The sequence below is a fragment of the Polypterus senegalus genome, chromosome 13, assembly GCF_016835505.1.
Source record: "Polypterus senegalus isolate Bchr_013 chromosome 13, ASM1683550v1, whole genome shotgun sequence".
In the NCBI taxonomy this organism is placed as follows: domain Eukaryota; kingdom Metazoa; phylum Chordata; class Cladistia; order Polypteriformes; family Polypteridae; genus Polypterus; species Polypterus senegalus.
The window spans coordinates 87,607,165-87,626,901 of NC_053166.1; the positions used below are offsets into that span (position 1 = coordinate 87,607,165).

General features: G+C 40.5%; 1 protein-coding gene across 1 annotated transcript; it reads right to left on the bottom strand.

Annotated features, from left to right (window-relative positions):
* Positions 1-7,766: 7,766 nt before the first annotated feature.
* LOC120543408 (ferritin, middle subunit-like) lies at positions 7,767-9,143 on the bottom strand. Its single transcript, XM_039776500.1, has 4 exons — positions 8,882-9,143; positions 8,342-8,488; positions 8,128-8,253; positions 7,767-8,022 (listed from the first exon to the last, which is right to left on the bottom strand). Exons 1-4 carry the CDS (start codon positions 8,981-8,983, stop codon positions 7,867-7,869), a joined length of 531 nt encoding a protein of 176 aa, XP_039632434.1. The 5' UTR covers positions 8,984-9,143; the 3' UTR covers positions 7,767-7,866.
* Positions 9,144-19,737: the final 10,594 nt, after the last annotated feature.

Consider the following 19,737-nt stretch of genomic DNA (forward strand, 5'->3'; position numbering starts at 1 on the left):
TGCTCTTCTACGCAGAGGTGCAAATAAGTTAGAGATATCAGGAAGTCAAGTGCACTGCAGCGGTTTTGTTTTTTGTTCCAACTGACTGCCAAAATGGAAGATTAAGATTTTTAAAACCAAAAGAAAATTAGGAAGACTTTTACAAGAAAGTGAGATTTTTGTGGCGAAGGATAGGCACATGGACTTCATTTACAAATAAAAGTAAGGCCCTAAATGGTTTTCAAGTTTATAAAAAATCGGATCAGACTAAGAAAAAAAAAATCCAATATTTAAGAACTAATTTTTGACCTTAAATGAAATATTCTTTTGTTTTTCTTGTCATCCTTTTGTTGAACAGTCTGTATTAAAATTGATTAAGCATCAGAATTAAAAGGTTTTAAAAACAACTAAATATTTCAATTAAGGTCAAAATTGAAATCCATTTTTTTTGTACACCACTCTATACTTTCGTTTGTATTCAATGAGTATGAATTGTGGAATTGCAACGGCGAATTTAGAACACATGGAGGGGGCAGAGATAATGCACTCTCTCTCTTGCCACTATAAATGTAACGTCCTTTCTTAGCCAAATAAGTACCTTACCTATGTGTGTGTAAAGAATGCTGATGAGATATGAAATATAACCAGTAGTCAAGGTGCATACTGCCAATTGAATGATGAATAAGCTACTCTTTGGGGTTCATATATTTTTAAAGAAGACTATGAAGCAGTCAGTGCCTCACCAGCCATGAACCTCGCCACACACCACTGCTACAGAATGGTCTCTGATTCAAACCAATCCCAAACAGCCATACTTCAGACTAATAGAGGCACACAATGCCTTTCACACCTGCCCTCAAAACCATTTGTTGAGCTGATGCTTGCCAACTAGGTAATTTGGCTTTTCTGTGGGGTTTGATTGAGAGAGTCCTGTAGAGAATCACTTGCCAAACTGGTTTTAGGCACTTCCCCCAACCATGTCATAAAATTCTTCATTCAGTCCTAAAGATTGTGGAGGGAGTTTCTTAAACCTCAAACTATTTGCTGCTCTTATCAATGATATAGCACTAATATTACACTGCCTTGACTAAATAAAGACATACAAACATTTATAAACCTGTATACAAAATTTCACACCACAACAGACACCCAGTGGGCCATTCAAAGGCAGCTGCAGATGGGCTCATTGGGTAGTCAGGAGAAAAGATTTGCTTATGCTCAATGTCTGAGAGGGTGGTACAGTTCAAGGATTAGCTGACTTTGATTCCTGGCTTGGTTGTGGTCTCTACAGCATATGTATGTTCCTCATGTTAGTTTTCTCTAAGCACATCCAAAAGACATGAGGGTTGAGATTATGGGTGACTCTAATTGGGCTCACTGTTGTACCCTGGCCTGAGATGGACTGCCATCCTACTGATGGTTTGCTGCTGCTTTGCACAAGCTGTATGCTGGAATACTCGTTGACGTTCCTCAACCATGGAAAAGTTAAAAGTGGCTTCAGAACAAGGATAGATGGAAACTGTGACCCTTTGTTTATCCATCCCTCACGGGGTTCTACTGGATTAGTTCATTTGCTGGCTCAGTTATGCCCTTTGATGACTGAACTTAGTTCTGGGAGTCTGAAACAAATGCCAGGTTGTGACCAAACCATTGATGAAAGAAGTATCCAGCTCCTGGCATTCCAAATTTCCCTAAACTATCTGGTACTGTATCTAGAAAATGTGATCAAGGCTGCCTTCTACATGAGGTTCATGGATATAGTCTCTTCTCTATAGATTCTGAAGGATTTTCTCCTGGTTGACTTAATGCTAGAGAGTCTTGTAGCCTTTTGTCTAAAGTTTCCACAGATGTCATCTCAGAAGCCACACAGACAGATATTATGGATAATCCTGGAGAGTCTCTTTGCGGTCTTGTTTGTCTGATCTGTGTTTGAGCAGTCCTGGGTTAGCAGCATAGTGGCACTGCACTAATTCTGCTGCATCACAGCTCCTTTGTTCACAATTTGGACTAGTCACTGTATGAAGTTGCATTTTCTCTCTCTTCCTATATGCGGTTTTCTCCCTGTACTTCAATGTTCTTCCCACACCCCAAAGACATACAGTACATATTAACTTGACTGGTTATTCATAACTGGCCCTGTATCCCAGAAAGTGGGTCTGTGTATGAGTATGAGGACTGGCTCCTACATTAACCCCAATGCTTTCAGGATTCCCCACAATCCTGGTTCCCAAGAGCTGGGTGGCCACAGAGCTAATGGACTCCTAAAACAATAAATCTCATGTGCTAACATCAAGACTAGATTAGTAGACAGTAGTCCCATGTGGAGGCCATTTCCACAGCTTTGTAATTATCTGGGTTAGGAAAAAATGAATCAGCAAGAGGGTCCCTTGAGCAGTGTGAATCTTCCATATTTTATTACAAACATTGTCTTCCCTGCCATCTGTGTTCCTCTATGTGTAGTTTGCAGCTCCTAAAAGAACATGCAATGAAAATAAAACACTAATTTAAAGTAAGGGCCTCAGCAGAGCAGATTGATGCAGGTCTGGGCAAACTCCTGAATCCCTTCAGCTCTTGGTATTGCTTTTTTGTAGTCACTTGTTCTGTGTACCTCAGGGTGACTACTGCACAGTGATGTGACAATAATTAGAGAGGTAGAGTGGAGTTAGGTTAAAAATTAATTTAGGTCACTGAGTGCATCTGTCAGGCATCAGATTGCCACTGTTTGATCATCACTCAAGGTGTCAGACTCAACCCTAGGTGAACATGTGACCCTCAGTACAAGCAAGTTTTGTATTCTTCTTACTTCAAACATTTAAGTTTGGCAGATTGCAGAAAGCTTGTAGCAACACTGAGACATAAAGGGTGGAACAGTAAAAGAAAATGTCCCATCTGCATGACGAAAGCAGCTCCAGAGTTCATCATAGAGTAGGAAAACGGTCCTAACTGGCTCAAAAATTTTAGAGTGACATAAATTTGGCGTTACTCTTAAGAGTAGAAGTAAAAGCATTTTATCTATGTTCATAATTTAGGAAACTACTCCTAATTTCACCAGGGTTTAAGAAAGCTCATGCAGGGCTCTAGACTAACTTTTTGCACTGGTTGCACTGGTGCGCCTAACTTTTTTTCTTAGGTGCACCAGCACAAAAGTTAGGTGCACCAAAATTTTCAACCGCATCACATTTAACACCAGTTTTACACGTTCACTTTATTTATTTATTTTATTTATTTCTTTTTTTTTAATCGCTGTCCATATAGGCAATAGTGACTTGTAAATGATTAACTAACAATCTGGTCAATATAAAGTTCTTTATTTGAAGGCAAGCACAATTCTACAAGAAAGGTAACTTACTGAAAAAGTGTTGGTGCTTAAAGTGCTTTACTGAGCTGAAATTTAAACTTAAAAAATCTCAAGATAAATTAACTAAAAAGAAAATCTAAATTAAGTGTTTTAAGGGCTTCAAACTGAACATCTCATGGCTCAATGTCTTATGGACTATCCCCATTGCAGTCACATGCCCTCGGATGGCCAACTCCTGTAGTTTGGCCTTCTTGATCTTTGGCCTTGACTAAACCAGCTGGCCACACTCTCTCTAGCATCAAAATCTTCCAGACTTGGGCATGAGCATGCTCAACCTCAATGTGTCCAATAAGTATATTCACCGGTCTTCCTCTCCGCAAGATACGACCGTACACAATGACGCATTCCTTTGTGGCGATATCTGTGTCTCCGTCGATCAGGAATGCCATGTACGCACTGTTCGCAATTTGCACAGACGTCTTTTTTTTCAATGTATCTGCGATGACTCCTATAAATTGGGCGCACGCGACATCATTGCTGTACGTCGGGTTTACGTTCAAGCCATTTTTCTTCATAAGAATTATTTCGGACTTGAATTTAGTGAAGGGAAGTTCTTCTTTCAATATTGTAGGCAACGTTAAACTTAATTATCATCTCGGCCTCGTCTGATCTGTTTGCTGCTGCCTGCCGCTGAAAGGCAGCGGGGAGAGGGGACACTTGTGCAGTGCATTTATCGCGGCATGTAATGTGTTTTATAGATGTATTGTGCTTTTTCAGCGTTTCAATTCTAAATGTATTAGAACCAGTCACAAATGCACTACTGCCGGCCATGGTCTTCCCACACTCTTTACAGTAAATACAGTGCATTATATTATCGGCTTTACTGTATCTTAGCCAGGGAAACTGGTCAAGCCACTCTTTTCGAAATGTATACACTTTACCCCTTTTAATTTCAGTGGGCTCGGACTCGATCGTATGTGGCTCATTATCTAATGCCGTCTCCGGACCAGGGCTTGCTATAACTTGGGAGGTTGATGGCTCCGTGTCAGAGCATTGGTTATGATTTTCGGACGGATCTGGCCCTAACTTAACATTCTTAACGAAAAAGCTGTCAATCGTTCTTTTCATCTTCTCTCATAATCCGCGGCTACATCCACTGTTTACCTTATGGGCTACTCACCTCTCTCTGTCTGACTGCATCACATGCATTTTCAAACGTACACACACGTACAGGAATATCTGGACCACGGCCAATCAGAGGGGGGGCGGGATCCGCCCTTCACTATCTCTGATTGGTTTAGACCACGATATGGGCCTAATGTGTGTCTGTTGTTGAACAACAGGGAGACTTTAAGAGTCACGGAGTTTCGTTTTTTTCCCCCTCGAACAGCTGGTCGCACCGGTGCAACCTTTGATTTTTTTTAGTCGCACCATTGAGAAATTAGGTCGCACGTACGACCAAATTGGTCGCACTCTAGAGCCCTGTCATGAGCTGTCCTAACTTAATAGGAGCTGAAAGAAGATAGCGTTCAGGCAGAGATCAACACGCACATTCCTGGAAATGCCGGATGATTTGGAAACACTGGACAACAATGAACGCATAAAAATATATAGATCTGCCAGAGATGGAACAATATTTGTAACAAATCATGTACGTTATGGGATCAATCCATCTATACAGAAAAGCTGAAGTTGAAATTAAAGTGTTGGTCAGGTTGGCAGAGGCAGCTTTGCAATATTAAAATTTTAGGTATGTCACAACCAAGCGTTTCTCAAATTTTGCACCAAACTTTGAATGCCCTCACCATGTGTGAGGTAATACGCAGATTAATTTGCAAACTAATGCTAAAGCAAGCAGCATTCATGCAAATTAGGGTGCACATAAAGATCATTGTGGATGAGCACACATTTTTGAATCACAAGCGATATCACAGTATTAACACACGTGGATGAAAGCTGTACTGCAGTGGCCAGCATATTAACCTAAAGACAGATGGAGCTGGTTGGGCAATCGACAGTGACATGCCAAACAGGTATGCTGAGCTTTGCATTCCATGAACTTCTGGGATATTTGCTTTACACTTTACAAAGTTCAAAAATGCAGATGGAGATTTCCGAGACATTGGATAAATAGAGCCTCGTGTAAGATAAGGGGGAATCACAGAGATAGACATGGCATGCAACTTTAGAAGATTACTGGGAATGCAACTTCACTAACAGTACAGAAATGGCCACGGCTAGTTTCAGTAACTATTACTTTATGAGATGTTTCCCATAGACATAACAGCACACCACAACATTTTTCTGAAAGTATGGCTGTGGATCATTCATTGTTTAACAAACGTGCCTGTTATCAGGCTTAACTCTCATTCGGTGTGTGTGTCTCGGTGTCTTTTCATTTTTTTTGTTTGTTTTAAAGTGGAAACAGTTACGTGCAGCATAGCACAGTATCCTACTTTGTTATGCTTTCCTAATTCTTCTTAGATTATTACAATTATTATTATTATCTTTGTGGTGAAGCCTCAGCATTAGTATCAGAAAATTACAAAATGTCATAACGAGTGTCAATTTGCGGCTTGGGGTGCCATTAAAATGTGGCATTGTTTATTCTCAAATGTGTACGTCTACTTCTTGCTGGGAGTGGGTGTAGGATTCTTCACAACTCCTTCTTTTATTCTAATCTGATGTAGGAAAAATGCTTATCCTAGTCAGACTTAAGGAGTTATTTTTGAGACACTTGATAAATATGTGCCCTGCTCAGCAGATCTTGAGATAGAAGGTGGTGGGGGAGTCACATACTGTAGACTTGAGGCCAAGAAAGGCCAGGAAAAGCCCTGTAGTGCAACATTTTACAGAAAGCACAGTGCAAATCTGCAGTTTGACTCCAAAGCAATGTCCCATCAAGGATTGTGCCCCTGGTTTTCCTAACCTTCCTCACTTTACATCAGATTAGTAAATTCTGCCTTTAAAGCCCCACTGATGAACAACCCACCCCCCAAAAAATACTTTCTGGGATCACAGCCCTCTGTCACAAAATCCTGGGGCTATATTGTTGCAGCACCCACTGCTGGTGCAAAATTCCATTACATCCATGAGCTCTTAACTTTGTTTTAAAGAACCAGGCATCCATAAATGTTCCTTTGCTACCTGGCCTGCTTTAAATTTTCTTGGGTTCCTCCTAGATCTTTTTAAGGTCTCACTAAATGTGGGCCATACCTAGTAACTTCCCCAAATCTTATACCTTGCCCTAGATAATGACCTATTTTATGGACCAGCAGTGTTTCCCACAAGCATCAAGAACCAAACAGATGTCAAAGTAGCATACTGGTAACATATCTGTATAATAGCTCTTAGAACCCGGGATTGATTGCCAGTCTGGCCCCATTCTTTCTATGTATGTGTGGATTTTGACTCTTGGTGTCCCAGCCTCCTTCCATAAGCTAAACACGCACCTGTTACATTGACTGGTGACTCTGAATTGTTTCAGTATAGGTGTAGCCTGCAATGCACCCAAACCACATCTATTGCTTGATTCTGGCTGGAACAGGCACTGGTACAATGCGACTATGAAATGGACAGCTGGGAAATACTGTCATAGCTACAATCCATTCCATTTTTATATACATGGGTTCAAACTACAGCTCAGTTATTGTCTATATTGGGTTTGTATGTGCCTACTGTTCCTACCAGGAAAAGCCCTGGCACCCTACAAGCATGTAATAGAAGAAGCAGATTCCAACTGAAAGATGGATGGATTTATGGTTTGTTGCATGGAAAGTGATGCCGTTAGGTCTTCTGACCATTACACTTGATTTAAAGATCCTCTTTAATCCTGCTGAGGCAGAAATGGCTCCACAAAAGCCCAGATCCATTAGTGACATATGAAGCTGCTGCCTAGGCACATTCAGCATGACCCTCATAGGTTTGTAAAGTGATTATGTTTGACCACCAGGGATTTTTAACTTCTCATGTAATCAAATTGACACCAAATGTTTAGTAAATCAGGCCCGGCAGCTGCCTAAAAGCATGAATTGTTTGGATTGCACTCCCTTCCTCCACTCTGTCATTCTGGAGGACTGAAGACCACAAATCCCTTGGTCACATAAGATCAGCCTGGTTTTGCTTACTCAGCAGTCCCACTTTCTTAAGGGCCATGAAGGGCCAGGTAAAGATGCTATTGCTGGATGAAACCTCCAAAGGCTACACTAGGAACAGGAGAGCCTCCAAGGATTATAAATAGTCAAGGGGCTGCCCTGCTGTGCACTACAATATCTAGGACCCTTATAGTCAGTAAGAAATGCTTTACAGTCTTAAAAAGAGCCCCCTTACCCCCACATAATCTGGAATATGGCATTGCCACAATCTTGAAAGATCAAACACTGATTGACCCTAACCATAAATACAAATCTCTTCTTTTCCCATGTTCAGTATGGCCAGTTTCCTCCCACCTTGTCTGGGACCCACCTTACAATAAACCACACACACCAAGTAAAGCTCAACAACTTTATTCAGGTTACAAGTGTACACATTTTATTAAATTGCACTGTTCTCTCAAACCAATGACTGTGAGCCGACCCCACATGTGCAGTTTAGCTGCTCCCACTTAGGGTGTGCTTGTCAAACAGGTACTCGGCAAGGCCATTGTGTGGTGCCCCCATTTTCTGAAGGTTGGTAATATAGTCACCCAGCTTCTTCATGGCTTCCACCTGCTCATTCAGGTAGTGTGTCTCCAGGAAATCACAGAGCTGAGGGAAGGAGGAGACAAAGAGCCATGAAAAGCTATACAATAAGCAAGAGCTTGATGTCCACCCTACAAACAATTACACCAGTCACCCAGGCCTATAACTTACATGAGGGTCGACACGGTCAGAGGCAAGCTTGTGCAGTTCCAACAGAGCCTGGTTAACAGACTTCTCCAGCTGCAGGGCAGCCTGCATTGCATCCAGACCGGAACCCCACTCATCCCTGTCAGGCTTCTGCAGAGATAAAGAGAGGAGTTGTACTTAGCAATCCCGAAACTAGCCATCTTGTTAACAAGAAATGTATGACAAGAGAGGAACCCACCTTGATATCCTGGAGAAAGATGCGGCCACCCCTCTTGTTCTGGAACTCCATGAATTTGTTAGCATGCTCTTGTTCCTCCTCACTCTGCTCTTTGAAGAACTTGGCAAAGCCTTCGAGAGCCACATCGTCCCGCTTGAAGTACTGAGCCTGTGGAGAGGGACAGAGCAGTCGTAAGCAAGATGGAGCAGCCAGAGACAGAAAAAGAAGAAGGAGAAGGAAGAGCTCCTCTCTAAGCAACAAACTGACAACAGAAAGATGACGGGGATGCACTGATGAAAGGTCACTTTACTCTTTCTATGTGGTTTTAATGACCTGTCTTTGTATTTGTATCTCTAAAAAGGTGGTGAATTTTTAAAAAATGGAAATTAATCTTAAACCCCATAAACATGCACAGATGACACATCACATCCAAAGCATCAGGCCCTTCAGCCACACTGATTTATCTATGGATTCCACATTTTTTGTTTATGTGCATGTAAACAACCAAAGTAGCAGCAAGTCCCCAGTACCGATATACCCCTGTCACTACCCCAGACTCACCATCGACAGGTACGTGTGGAAGGCAAACAGCTCCATGTTGATCATGCGGTTGATGGCGGCCTCACAGTCACGGTCATAGTTCTGGCGGACCTGGGATGTCATGGTGGATATTTTAAGGTGAGCTCAGATGCAGCAAATTCAAAGGTTGAAGTTGGAGCACAAAGTGACCAGGACTCCGTTCAATCACTGTTGAAGCGAGAGCTCTGGATGAGTTGTCTGGGAGAAAATGCAGATATTTATAGCGAGGCAGCTGCTGAGGGGAGGGCGGTCCTTCAGGTGTGCTGTCACACAAGCTGGCTGTTATGTGCACGGGCCTCCCCCCACTGCTCTTCTCATTATCTGTTCTCCAATGCAATTGCGTAACTTGAGAACAGATCAGGGAGTGTGAGGCAAGCTAGGAAGTGCGGCCAGCAGCTTGTGTTCCTGTTTAATACGAATTATGGCAGTCGCTCTTTGTCACAAGATCCACTGAGGATTGGGAGAGTAAACTAAGCATGACTCAACAAGAAGGCAAAAGCAATAGTGACAAGGGGTATGTCATACTATACAAAGTTTACACAAACTCACAACACTGCATGACACATGACAACTGCAACTGCGGTCAGCCAGACTTTAGCATCTCTTTACCTTACATTTCTTATAATGACCAAGTGTGGCCTTCAGAGTCCAGCATTACCCACAAACATGGACTTCTTCCTAGGTAAAACCAAACTTAGCTCTATTTTCAAATGTTCTTTCTGCAGTTGTACATACTACTCAGGAATAACCATGTAATAACTGTTTGTTTTCCTTTTTTCTGCTGAACTGGTCCAGTATGAGCGAGTGTTGGAGTGTGATATGTTAGTGTACGTTATGATGGACTGGCATTCCGTCCAGGAAAGGTTTCCACCTTGTACCTCATGCTGTTACAATAGGCTCCAGCTTTTTTGTAGGAAACTTAAAAAAGGGATGATCTAGATGTTATTAGGGTCTTTCCTAGCCGGCCATGAGTGGGTAATGACAGATGTTTCAGCTTTGCAGCTCCTTGATTTTACAGCACACATGTTTTAAGGAATCCATAAGATATATTGTAGTGTATTTCTCCACAGGACTCGCAGCTATGCTTCTTCGTCATTTGTGGCACTATACAGTCCATCCAATGTTCATAGGTTTATCAGTTAAGAGTCTTTGACAGTGAAGGTGCACAAGCAGCCATATACTGTACTGACCTTGTACATCTATCTATCTATCTATCTATCTATCTATCTATCTATCTATCTATCTATCTATCTATCTATCTATCTATCTATCTATCTATCTATCTATCTATCTATCTATCTATCTATCTAATAATGTTCCTTTCATAGCAATCTGCCTTTTATGTAGTGCCATTCCTACCTATCTATCTTATAAAATATAAAAAAGTTTATCATGAATTAGAGACCAATGACATGCTGCATGCAGGTTAGACATTCAAGTAAAACTGTAGTCGATTAACGTGACAATATTAATACTAATGGTATTACAATGTTTCACTGTTTCTGACAACTGCTTTCTAGGAGTAAAATGAAATGGAATAACTTGATAAACAAAATATTCTGAATAGCTGGGATAATATTTGGATACTTGTCAGTCATACCTTAACAAGCACATTGATGAAAACATTTACAGCAAGATGTTTATTATTTTATATTCTTTATATAACACTGGTCTCCAAACAAATGTAGGTGCTCTTTCTAGACCTGAGGATGCTGAATCCAAATCTAGAGAATTGTTCTATTACAGCCAGTTGTTCAGAGATGAAGTTTTACAATGAAAAAGCACTATTTTAAGTAATATTTTTAAAATAATTATTTAGACTTGGAAAAAATATATATACTGTAAAATACACCTACAGTATATGCCTGCAATGTTCTGGCGCCCTCTCCAGGGTTTGTTCCTGCCTTCACTGCACCCTATGCTAGCTGGGCTAGGCGCCACACTTCCCATTACATATCGACAGCCCTGGTCTGGATTAAGCAGGTTAGAAAATGAGATGACATGACATACATATATTTAAAATATAATTATAACTTATTACAAAATAGTAGTCACTTGGTAGCTTTTTTCTCGTATAGCCCTCTGAAAGTTGTTTCGCTTTGGAATAACCAACAGGTGTCTGCTAACATGGACACACTCTACTTTCCATTATACCATCTAGCTTTCTGAGTGATGTCCAGGTAGAACATCTGCCCAAGTTCATCAGACACCAGTCACATGTTCTATTTTACCATTTGCTTAACTGTTATCTGATGCAGAAAAGTGGTGAATCAACTTGACCTTCCATATTTCTGTAAAAACTATTTAATCAACAGCTTTCTGTCTTCTGGAAAATAAAAAGGCCTCTTACTTACATTCTACATATAAAATCCGGGCTAGAATGAAGAAATAAGAAGAAGGAAAAAATACTGATTTGGAGCAAAAAATATGTAGCAAATACTTGATTTTGGGTTGTTTCCACCTCAACTGACGTTAAGAATGAGGAAGACTGACATTTTTCAGCTCAATTTATACTTCACATAATATTCTGCACATGAAAAATACTTATGACATAAAACAAATGTAAATGATTTTTTTTTAAAAACCAGCTATTTTGTTTTGAAAGCTATGTTTTTCACTGAATCCGATATCTCGTGGAAATGGCTTGTGGTAGAGAAGTCCTAATTTCAGTAATGGATTTAGCACACCTAAATAATTTTTTTGAGTATGAGGATTTTGGTGCAGACCAGTGTAACTGACACAGGGAAATTCCTATTTGTATTCTCTGTGTAAATAATAAAAGATTAAAAAATTACAGTGGGATGTGAGTGAGCTCAGCAATTGACTGGCACCTTGTCCAAGACTGGTTCTTGCTTTGTATCCAAGGCTGCCAAGGTTAATTCCAGTCCTTGGAGGTTTAGAAATGATACTATGTGATAAGTACATAGGGAAACCCCAAAGTAGTATGGGAAATAAAAAAAAATGCACAATAGCGTATGGCACTTTAGCAAGGTAGGGTGCAAAAATGACATACACACAGTGTGGAGAGTAAAAACTGTCTGTGAACATGGCAATGTCCAAGTGCTAATTTCCAGACCATTTAGGTTATAATACTTTGTGCCTGGGAATGTTGTCAATTGCTGCCATACTAAAGCTCTTCAAATGAAGACAAGTCATGATTCTAGTCTTTGATTTCTGAGCATGTATCACAAACTTCTGAATGACCTTTCTATCCACCACACAGTAATGCCGCAAGGCAAGAGACTTTGTGTCATGCAGCAATAAAATGTAAAGAATCCACTTAGTAATCCTACTTATCCTCAGACGCCTCACAAAATGAAGGCACTCTTATATCTTTCTACTCTGACACCTGCATTATAAGTTCAAGCCACATAACACAAAAACGATAACAAGAATTATAATAACATGTAATTGTTGTATATTACAATGATAAAAACAAAAGCAAGAGTACAAGTTTGATACAAACTGTAATGAGTGATATGTGACTAGACAGCTACCACAACCTCAAAACTGCTGAATCCCTAAATATTTTCAAGTCCTGAGTCAGCAACAGTCAGCACAGGTGTTGATTGTCAAGGTCACGCATTAAATGTGTGGGTCATGAAGGCTAAATGTGTACCTGCTATACTCTTCTTGTTCAAGAAACCTGATAACTCAGGCCTGCACCGGTCACAACCAGTTGCTTAAAGACTTTGCTCATTAACTCACAGAAAGTGCAGGTTAATGCTGCTGGGATGATCTCACTCCCAGTGGAGTCAGTTTGTAATGGCTGCACACTGTTACATCAGGTGCTTCTGTCTATTCCATTCAAAGTTCAGCATCTTTAGAGATCTGCTCTAACAAGGAGGCTTCAGGTCATTCAAATTGAGAATGCATAAATATACAAAAGTGTGGGGGGCTTTCACCTTACTTCGCAGCAATGTAATAATTTATAGGACAGAGAAACAAACACAAAACTCAGAAATGCAATGAAAGACATAAGAGAGTAGTCAAGAGGGGAGCTGGTCAGGCAGGACGGTGATGCCGGAGCAGACTCTGAGTGAATGCTAAAAGCCTGTGTACCAACCTCTTTGGCTTAACTTGGGAATATACTACAAGACTGAGCAAGCATTTGCAACTGGAAAAAAATGATCAAGAGTGTTGTTGTTTGTTTTTCTCTTTTGAACAAAGAGATCATGAAGAGACTCCAAATAATAAACTCTTAGTGGTTCTAAAGGTGGGTCTGGTTAAAATAGAGTTGGATTGCAGTAAACAAAGAGCTCTGTTTCTGTGCTTACATCTTTCTCTCATTATATTTCACCATCAACAGTCTTGGAAACCCTTTCAGATTTTGTGGCTTTAACTAAAACCATATATCTTATTAAACTAATGCTCTCAGAGCTTCTGATTTCCATCTTTCTCTCAACAGACCTGCCAATATCACATACAGACTGCTTCTCGTACAAATCATCCTCAATGGCAGGACTTCTTGTGATGATAGATAGATAGATAGATAGATAGATAGATAGATAGATAGATAGATAGATAGATAGATAGATAGATAGATAGATAGATAGATAGATACTTTATTAATCCCAAGGGGAAATTCACTCTCTCATTCTAATTCTCTCATTTTCACTCTGCAGGTCCTTCTTTTTGTTATTTTTGCACAATGAGAAGTCCACTGATCTGAAAGTCCAGAGTGAGAAAGGGGGCAGTGACACAGCAGAAATGGGACAATAGCCTCAGTAAACATGATGTCCCTATGGTCATGTTTCATACAGATAACAAAAAACAGTTGGACTGTGCATTTTTTTTTTCTTCACAGCTTCTTTTGCGATTTCATGACTCAAAGAAACACGGCCCTCACCTTCCTTCCTGTGTTTTTGCTGTAAACAGCTATGTGGGAATTTTGCCAGCATCACCATGCCAACTGCTTGACTCTGTGAATGGAAGCAACTTTCCGTTTATCAGGAACAAAAGAGAGCCGCTTTAAGTGTAAAATATTACAACTACAAAGAAAAGAATATCTCGCTCCGATCATTTTACACCAGCGTGAGTGTGGACCTCTGTTATTACTCATGGCTACTCATGCAGAAAGCACACATTAGGATCTTTTTTCTTATCATCTTGATGTTGGCTGCAACTGCACACGATCAATATTGCATTCCGACTGAAAATTAACAATGACATATAAAAACACAGATAACAAGCAATATTTCATATCAGCAAATGGTAAAAATAACAGTTTTTTACTTGAAGACAATTATTTTAAAGAAATATTTAATTTTATAATGTAAAATGTATTTTATTTTAAAACTTATTATTCAATGGATAAATATGTTGAACATGGATGTCTGCTGTTCCAGTCTTACACTTTCATTAACCAAAATGCACTTTTCAAAGGAGTTTAAATGAAACAAACTGAAAGAAAAAATAAATCCAAAAGCTGGTTGAAAGTATCCAAAATAATATGAAACTGAGATGCAGTTCCAATGCATCCCTAAAAAGTGATTTACCATGAAAATATGAACATGCACATCATTTCTGTTATACATGTAGCAGAACCTGATCAGAGGTTTAGGCTTCCTGTTAAGAACAAAACCTGCCTTGGCTGTTTCTGACTGGAGTGCTGGTGTGGTTGGCCCTGGCGCCTCATAGATCCAGCATTCTTGTCCATTCCACATGTTTACCTTGTGCCCTTGGATTTTTTTTTTTTTTTTGCACATTTAAAAAAAAGGCCTAGAATGGCAGCTTTCTGGTGTTTAATACAGTCCTACAGTCCTCTTCAAACCTGAAATTGGATCATGCCAGTTTAAGAATGTTATATTATGTTTGTGACTGGGACCGAATGTAAGAGCTTTACTGATAAAGATGAACACCTTTTGGAGAATGCACATTTTTAACCTCCCTTCTCCTATTATCCCTACTTATCTGTACCCACCTCATGCAGTTTGTCTCTAGCTTCCAAGCTTGCAGTATCTTGGAGAATGCAATTGCCTTACAGTCACTAAAACTCTATGGGATTCTTTAGAAAATGATTCATGCCTCTAATTTATGTACTTTTATTTGTTTTTGCTTCCATGTTTGACCTACTTCTTGCTACACAGTGTAATTGCCAAACAAAAAAGTAAAGATCTGTTGTGGGCTGGGCATAGTATACAGTGCCATGATAAAGTTAAGTTCAATTAATGAAGTTTTTCATATACTAATGTAAGTGTTGTTCTGGTTTTAAGGACAATTTCTGGAAATTGGTATCACCAGCCAACAGGGATTAATAGTAACTACGATGACAGAGAAACTAAGCATAATAACAATTCTCTAACCAAGTCATATACACACCCACACTCAGAGATATTTTGGACTCACCTATCAATCTAATCAGCACATCTTTGGTGATGTAAGAGAAAAACTTAACAAAAAACATGCAGACAAGGACAGAACATATAAGCAACACATATGTAGAATGCCTGGGCATAGGATTCAAACCCAGGATAAAGGGGCCAAGAAGCAGCAGTGCTAACCAAGGTGCCAAAGTATCATCCACAAGTAAAGTAGTGAGAGTTCATTTAGACATGTAAGCCCAGTCACAAATACTAGTGGATTACCTGTACTGTCTGCAGTCAGGACCATTGTTACCTTGCCTTTCAAAGCCTTAATCTTAATTAGGAAGCTATGCTATGCATGTGCACAGCCACCATTTGTATAATACTGTTTGTTTGGTTTTTTTTTGGTATGTTTCTATTATTATAATGAACATCTGCATTTTAGTATATTCTTATTTATCATGGCACTGATAAGTGGCAACATGTCGGTCTGACATGTAAATAAGAATTTCACCGTACTCTTTACATGTAGCAATACTGCTACTACAATGATACATTAGCAACAACCAATCATTCTGTGCTATGCACTTCACACACAAACGTTATTTTGTGCTCTGCATTTTAAATCTACAGTCTATAAACTGGTATGGGTTTTCTGTCTGTCATGCAAAAACTTGTGATCCACTGGGCCGATTGGAGGTGCGGGTTACCTCAGCCACGTAATTGGACTTCAGATCCTTCTCATGGAAAATGGTGCTGCAGCCACACGTCATGGCTGACAGGATGAATGGCACTTCAAACTGCATTGTTGACAGGAAAAGAACCTGGGAAACATCTGCTGACAGTGAAGCACACTACCAAGGTCTACTTACTGTTTTTGCCACAAACACAAGTCATACACTCCAAGCACAAAAGAAAGTCATACACAAACAAAGAATTTGAGATGCGGGTTGCCTCCACCACAAAACTGGGCGGGAGGTCCTTCTCACAAAGAGCGGTGCCATGGCCATGCAAGTCCAGAAAAGAACAATGGCGACATCTGCTGACAGTAAGGCACATTTCACAGGCCAACTGATAATTTTAATTGCATATACAGTATGTCAGACACATCATTAGGCCATAAAAGAGTTGGTGGCACCTTCACAAGAGTGACCTAGGATGCTGTGTTTAATAAGAAGTGCATGAGCCATCTTTCTTTGACAACACGAGGTCAGAGTGTTTCCTAGTTTATTAATATTATGATAGACTCCAGCTTCCCATGACCCTACTCAGGATAAGAAGGTATAGAAAATGGATGATTTATTAAAAGAATGTTAGTTAGTGAAGCACAGTGCCTGCTGTGTGCACCTCACATAGACACTGTGTGCAATGTACTATGGCTGCTGATTGTTTACACTTTCTGTTAGTCTTAATGAATATTATTAAAGTCCTTTACCGATTTAATGTCTCATTAGCTTCAGTGAACAAAATATTTTATCCAGCAGAGCTAGAGCTGATGTTAAACCTCCCTAGTAGCATGCACAAACTTTATAGCTAGTAGTATGCATGAGCTTCATCACACATGGACATACTTTGTATCTAAAATAAACCATTATTTGTTGCTTAATGATGCAATTTCTTTCGTTGCATCACATTTCATTGTAGAGTCTGTGTGATCTGCAATATCTAAGGTTTTCGGAATGCCAGTCTTCTTCTTTCGGCTGCTCTCGTTAGGGGTTGCCACAGCGGACCATCTTCTTCCATATCTTTCTGTCCTCTGCATCTTGTTCTGTTACACCTATCACCTGCATGTCTTCTCTCACCACATCCATAAACCTTTGCTTAGGCCTTCCTCTTTTCCTCTTCCCTGGCAGCTCTATCCTTAGCATCCTTCTCCCAATATACCCAGCATCTCTCCTCTGCACATGTCCAAACCAATGCAATCTCGCCTCTCTAACTTTGTCTCCCAACCTTCCAACTTGAGCTGACACTTTAATGTACTCATTTCTAATCCTATCCATCCTTGTCACACCCAGTGCAAATCTTAGCATCTTTAACTCTGCTACCTATAGCTCTGTCTACTGCTTTCTGGTCAGTACCACCATCTCCAACCCATATAACATAGCTGGTCTCACTACCATCCTGTACACCTTCCCTTTCACTCTTGCTGGTACCTATCTCTCACAACTTACTCCTGACACTCTTCTCCACCCATTCCACCCTGCCAGCACTCTCTTCTTCACCTCTCTTCCACAATCTCCATTACTCTGTACTGTTGATCCCAAGTATTTAAACGCATCCACATTCGCCAACTGAACTCCCTGCATCCTCACCATTCCACTGACCTCCCTCTCATTCAAACACATATATTCTGTCTTGTTCCTACTGACCTTCATTTCTCTCCTCTCTAGAGCATATCTCCACCTCTCCAGGGTCTCCTCAACCTGCTCCCTACTATTGCTACAGATGACAGCAAACATCAAAGTCCACGGGGACTCCTGTCAAATCTCGTCTGTCAACCCGTCCATCACCATTGCAAATAAGAAAGGCCTCAGAGCCGATCCCTGATGTAATCCCACCTCCATGCTGAATGCATCCATCACTCCTAATGCAGACCTCACTACTGTCACACTTCCCTTGTACATATCCTATACAACTCTTACGTACTTCTCAGCCACTCCCGACTTCCTCATACAATACCACAGCTCTTCTCGAGGCACCCTGTCATATGCTTTCTCCAGGTCCACAAAGACGCAATGCAACTCCTTCTTGCCTTCTCTAAACTTCTCCATCAACATCCCCAGAGCAAACACTGCATCTGTGGTGCTCTTTCTTGGCATGAAACCATACTGCTGCTCACTAATCATCACCTCACTTCTTAACCTAGCTTCCACTACTCTTTCCCATAACTTCATGCTGTGGCTCATCAATTTTATTCCCCTGTAGTTACTGCAGTCCTGCACATCCCCCTTATTCTGAAATATTGGCACCAGTACACTTCTTTTCCACTCCTCAGGCATCCTCTCACTTTCCAAGATTCCATTAAACAATCTGGTTAAAAACTCCACTGCCATCTCTCCTAAACACCTCCATGCTTCCATAGGTATGTCATCTGGACCAATGACCTTTACATTTTTCATCCTATTCAAAGCTGTCCTGACTTGCTCCTTGCTAATCCGTTGCACTTCCTGACTCACTATCTCCACATCATCCAACCTCTTCTCTCTTTCATTCTCTTCATTCATCAGCCTCTCAAAGTATTCGTTCCATCTGCTCAACACACTCTCCTTGCTTTTGAGTACATTTCCATCTTTATCCTTTGTCACCCTAACCAGCTGCACATCTTTCCCAGCTCAGTCCCTCTGTCTAGCCAATCAGGTCCTTTTCTCCCTCCTTAGTGTCCAGCCTCTCATACAACTCATCATACGCCTTTTCTTTAGCTTTCGCCACCTCTCTCTTCACCTTGCACCTTAACTCCTTGTACTCTTGTCTACTTTCTGCATCTCTCTGACTATCCCACTTCTTCTTTGCCATCCTCTTCCTCTGTATACTCTCCTGTGTTTCCTCATTCCACCACCAGGTTTCCTTTTCCTCCTTCCTCTTTCCAGATGTCATGCCAAGCACCCTTCTTGCTGTCACCCTTACTACATCTGCTGTAGTTTCCCAGCTGTCTGGTAACTCTTCACTGCCACCCAGTGCCTGTCTCACCTCCTCCCTAAACTCAACCTTGCAGTCTTCTTTTTTCAACTTCCACCATTTGATCCTTGGCTCTGCCCTCACTCTCTTCCTCTTCTTGATCTCCAACGTCATCCTACAGACCACCATTCTATGCTGCTTAACTACACTTTCCCCTGCCACCACTTTGCAGTCTTTAATCTCCTTCAGATTGACTCTTCTGCATAGGATGTAATCTACCTGTGTGCATCTTCCTCCACTCTTGTACGTAACCCTATGTTCCTTCCTCTTCTTAAAATACATATTCACCACAGCCATGTCCATCCTTTTGGCAAAATCCACTATCCACTGACCTTCTTCATTCCTCTCCTTGACACCATACCTACCCATCACCTCCTCGTCTCCACTGTTCCCTTCACCAACATGCCTATTGACTGCATTTTTATTTTAAATTGTAAACTGGGTAATAATTGACTTTAGAAGAAACCATAATAATAGTAGTTCTATGGCCTCTTTGCTGTATGTGTCAGACATCTCACATTCATTAAGGTCCTCTTTGTTTCATGTGTGCATACAAAAGCACACATTAAATCCACATACCAGTTTTAATGAAAGTGTTATCAGATACCTAGAGTTTATTTCAGGCTTTATTTAAAAAAAAAAAAAAGTAACGATAATACTAATGCTGTGCATTGTTAACTATGTTAGAGGTGACAGTGGAGGAAACAGTAACAAAACAGTTGCCTTTTAATGTGTACCACGTCACATTACATGACCAGTCACACATTTATCAAGGCACGGTAATAGCATACATTATTCCACCTGAAGTAATGCAAGTAGAGGTCACCATGCAGAAAATACATATCACAAAACCAAATA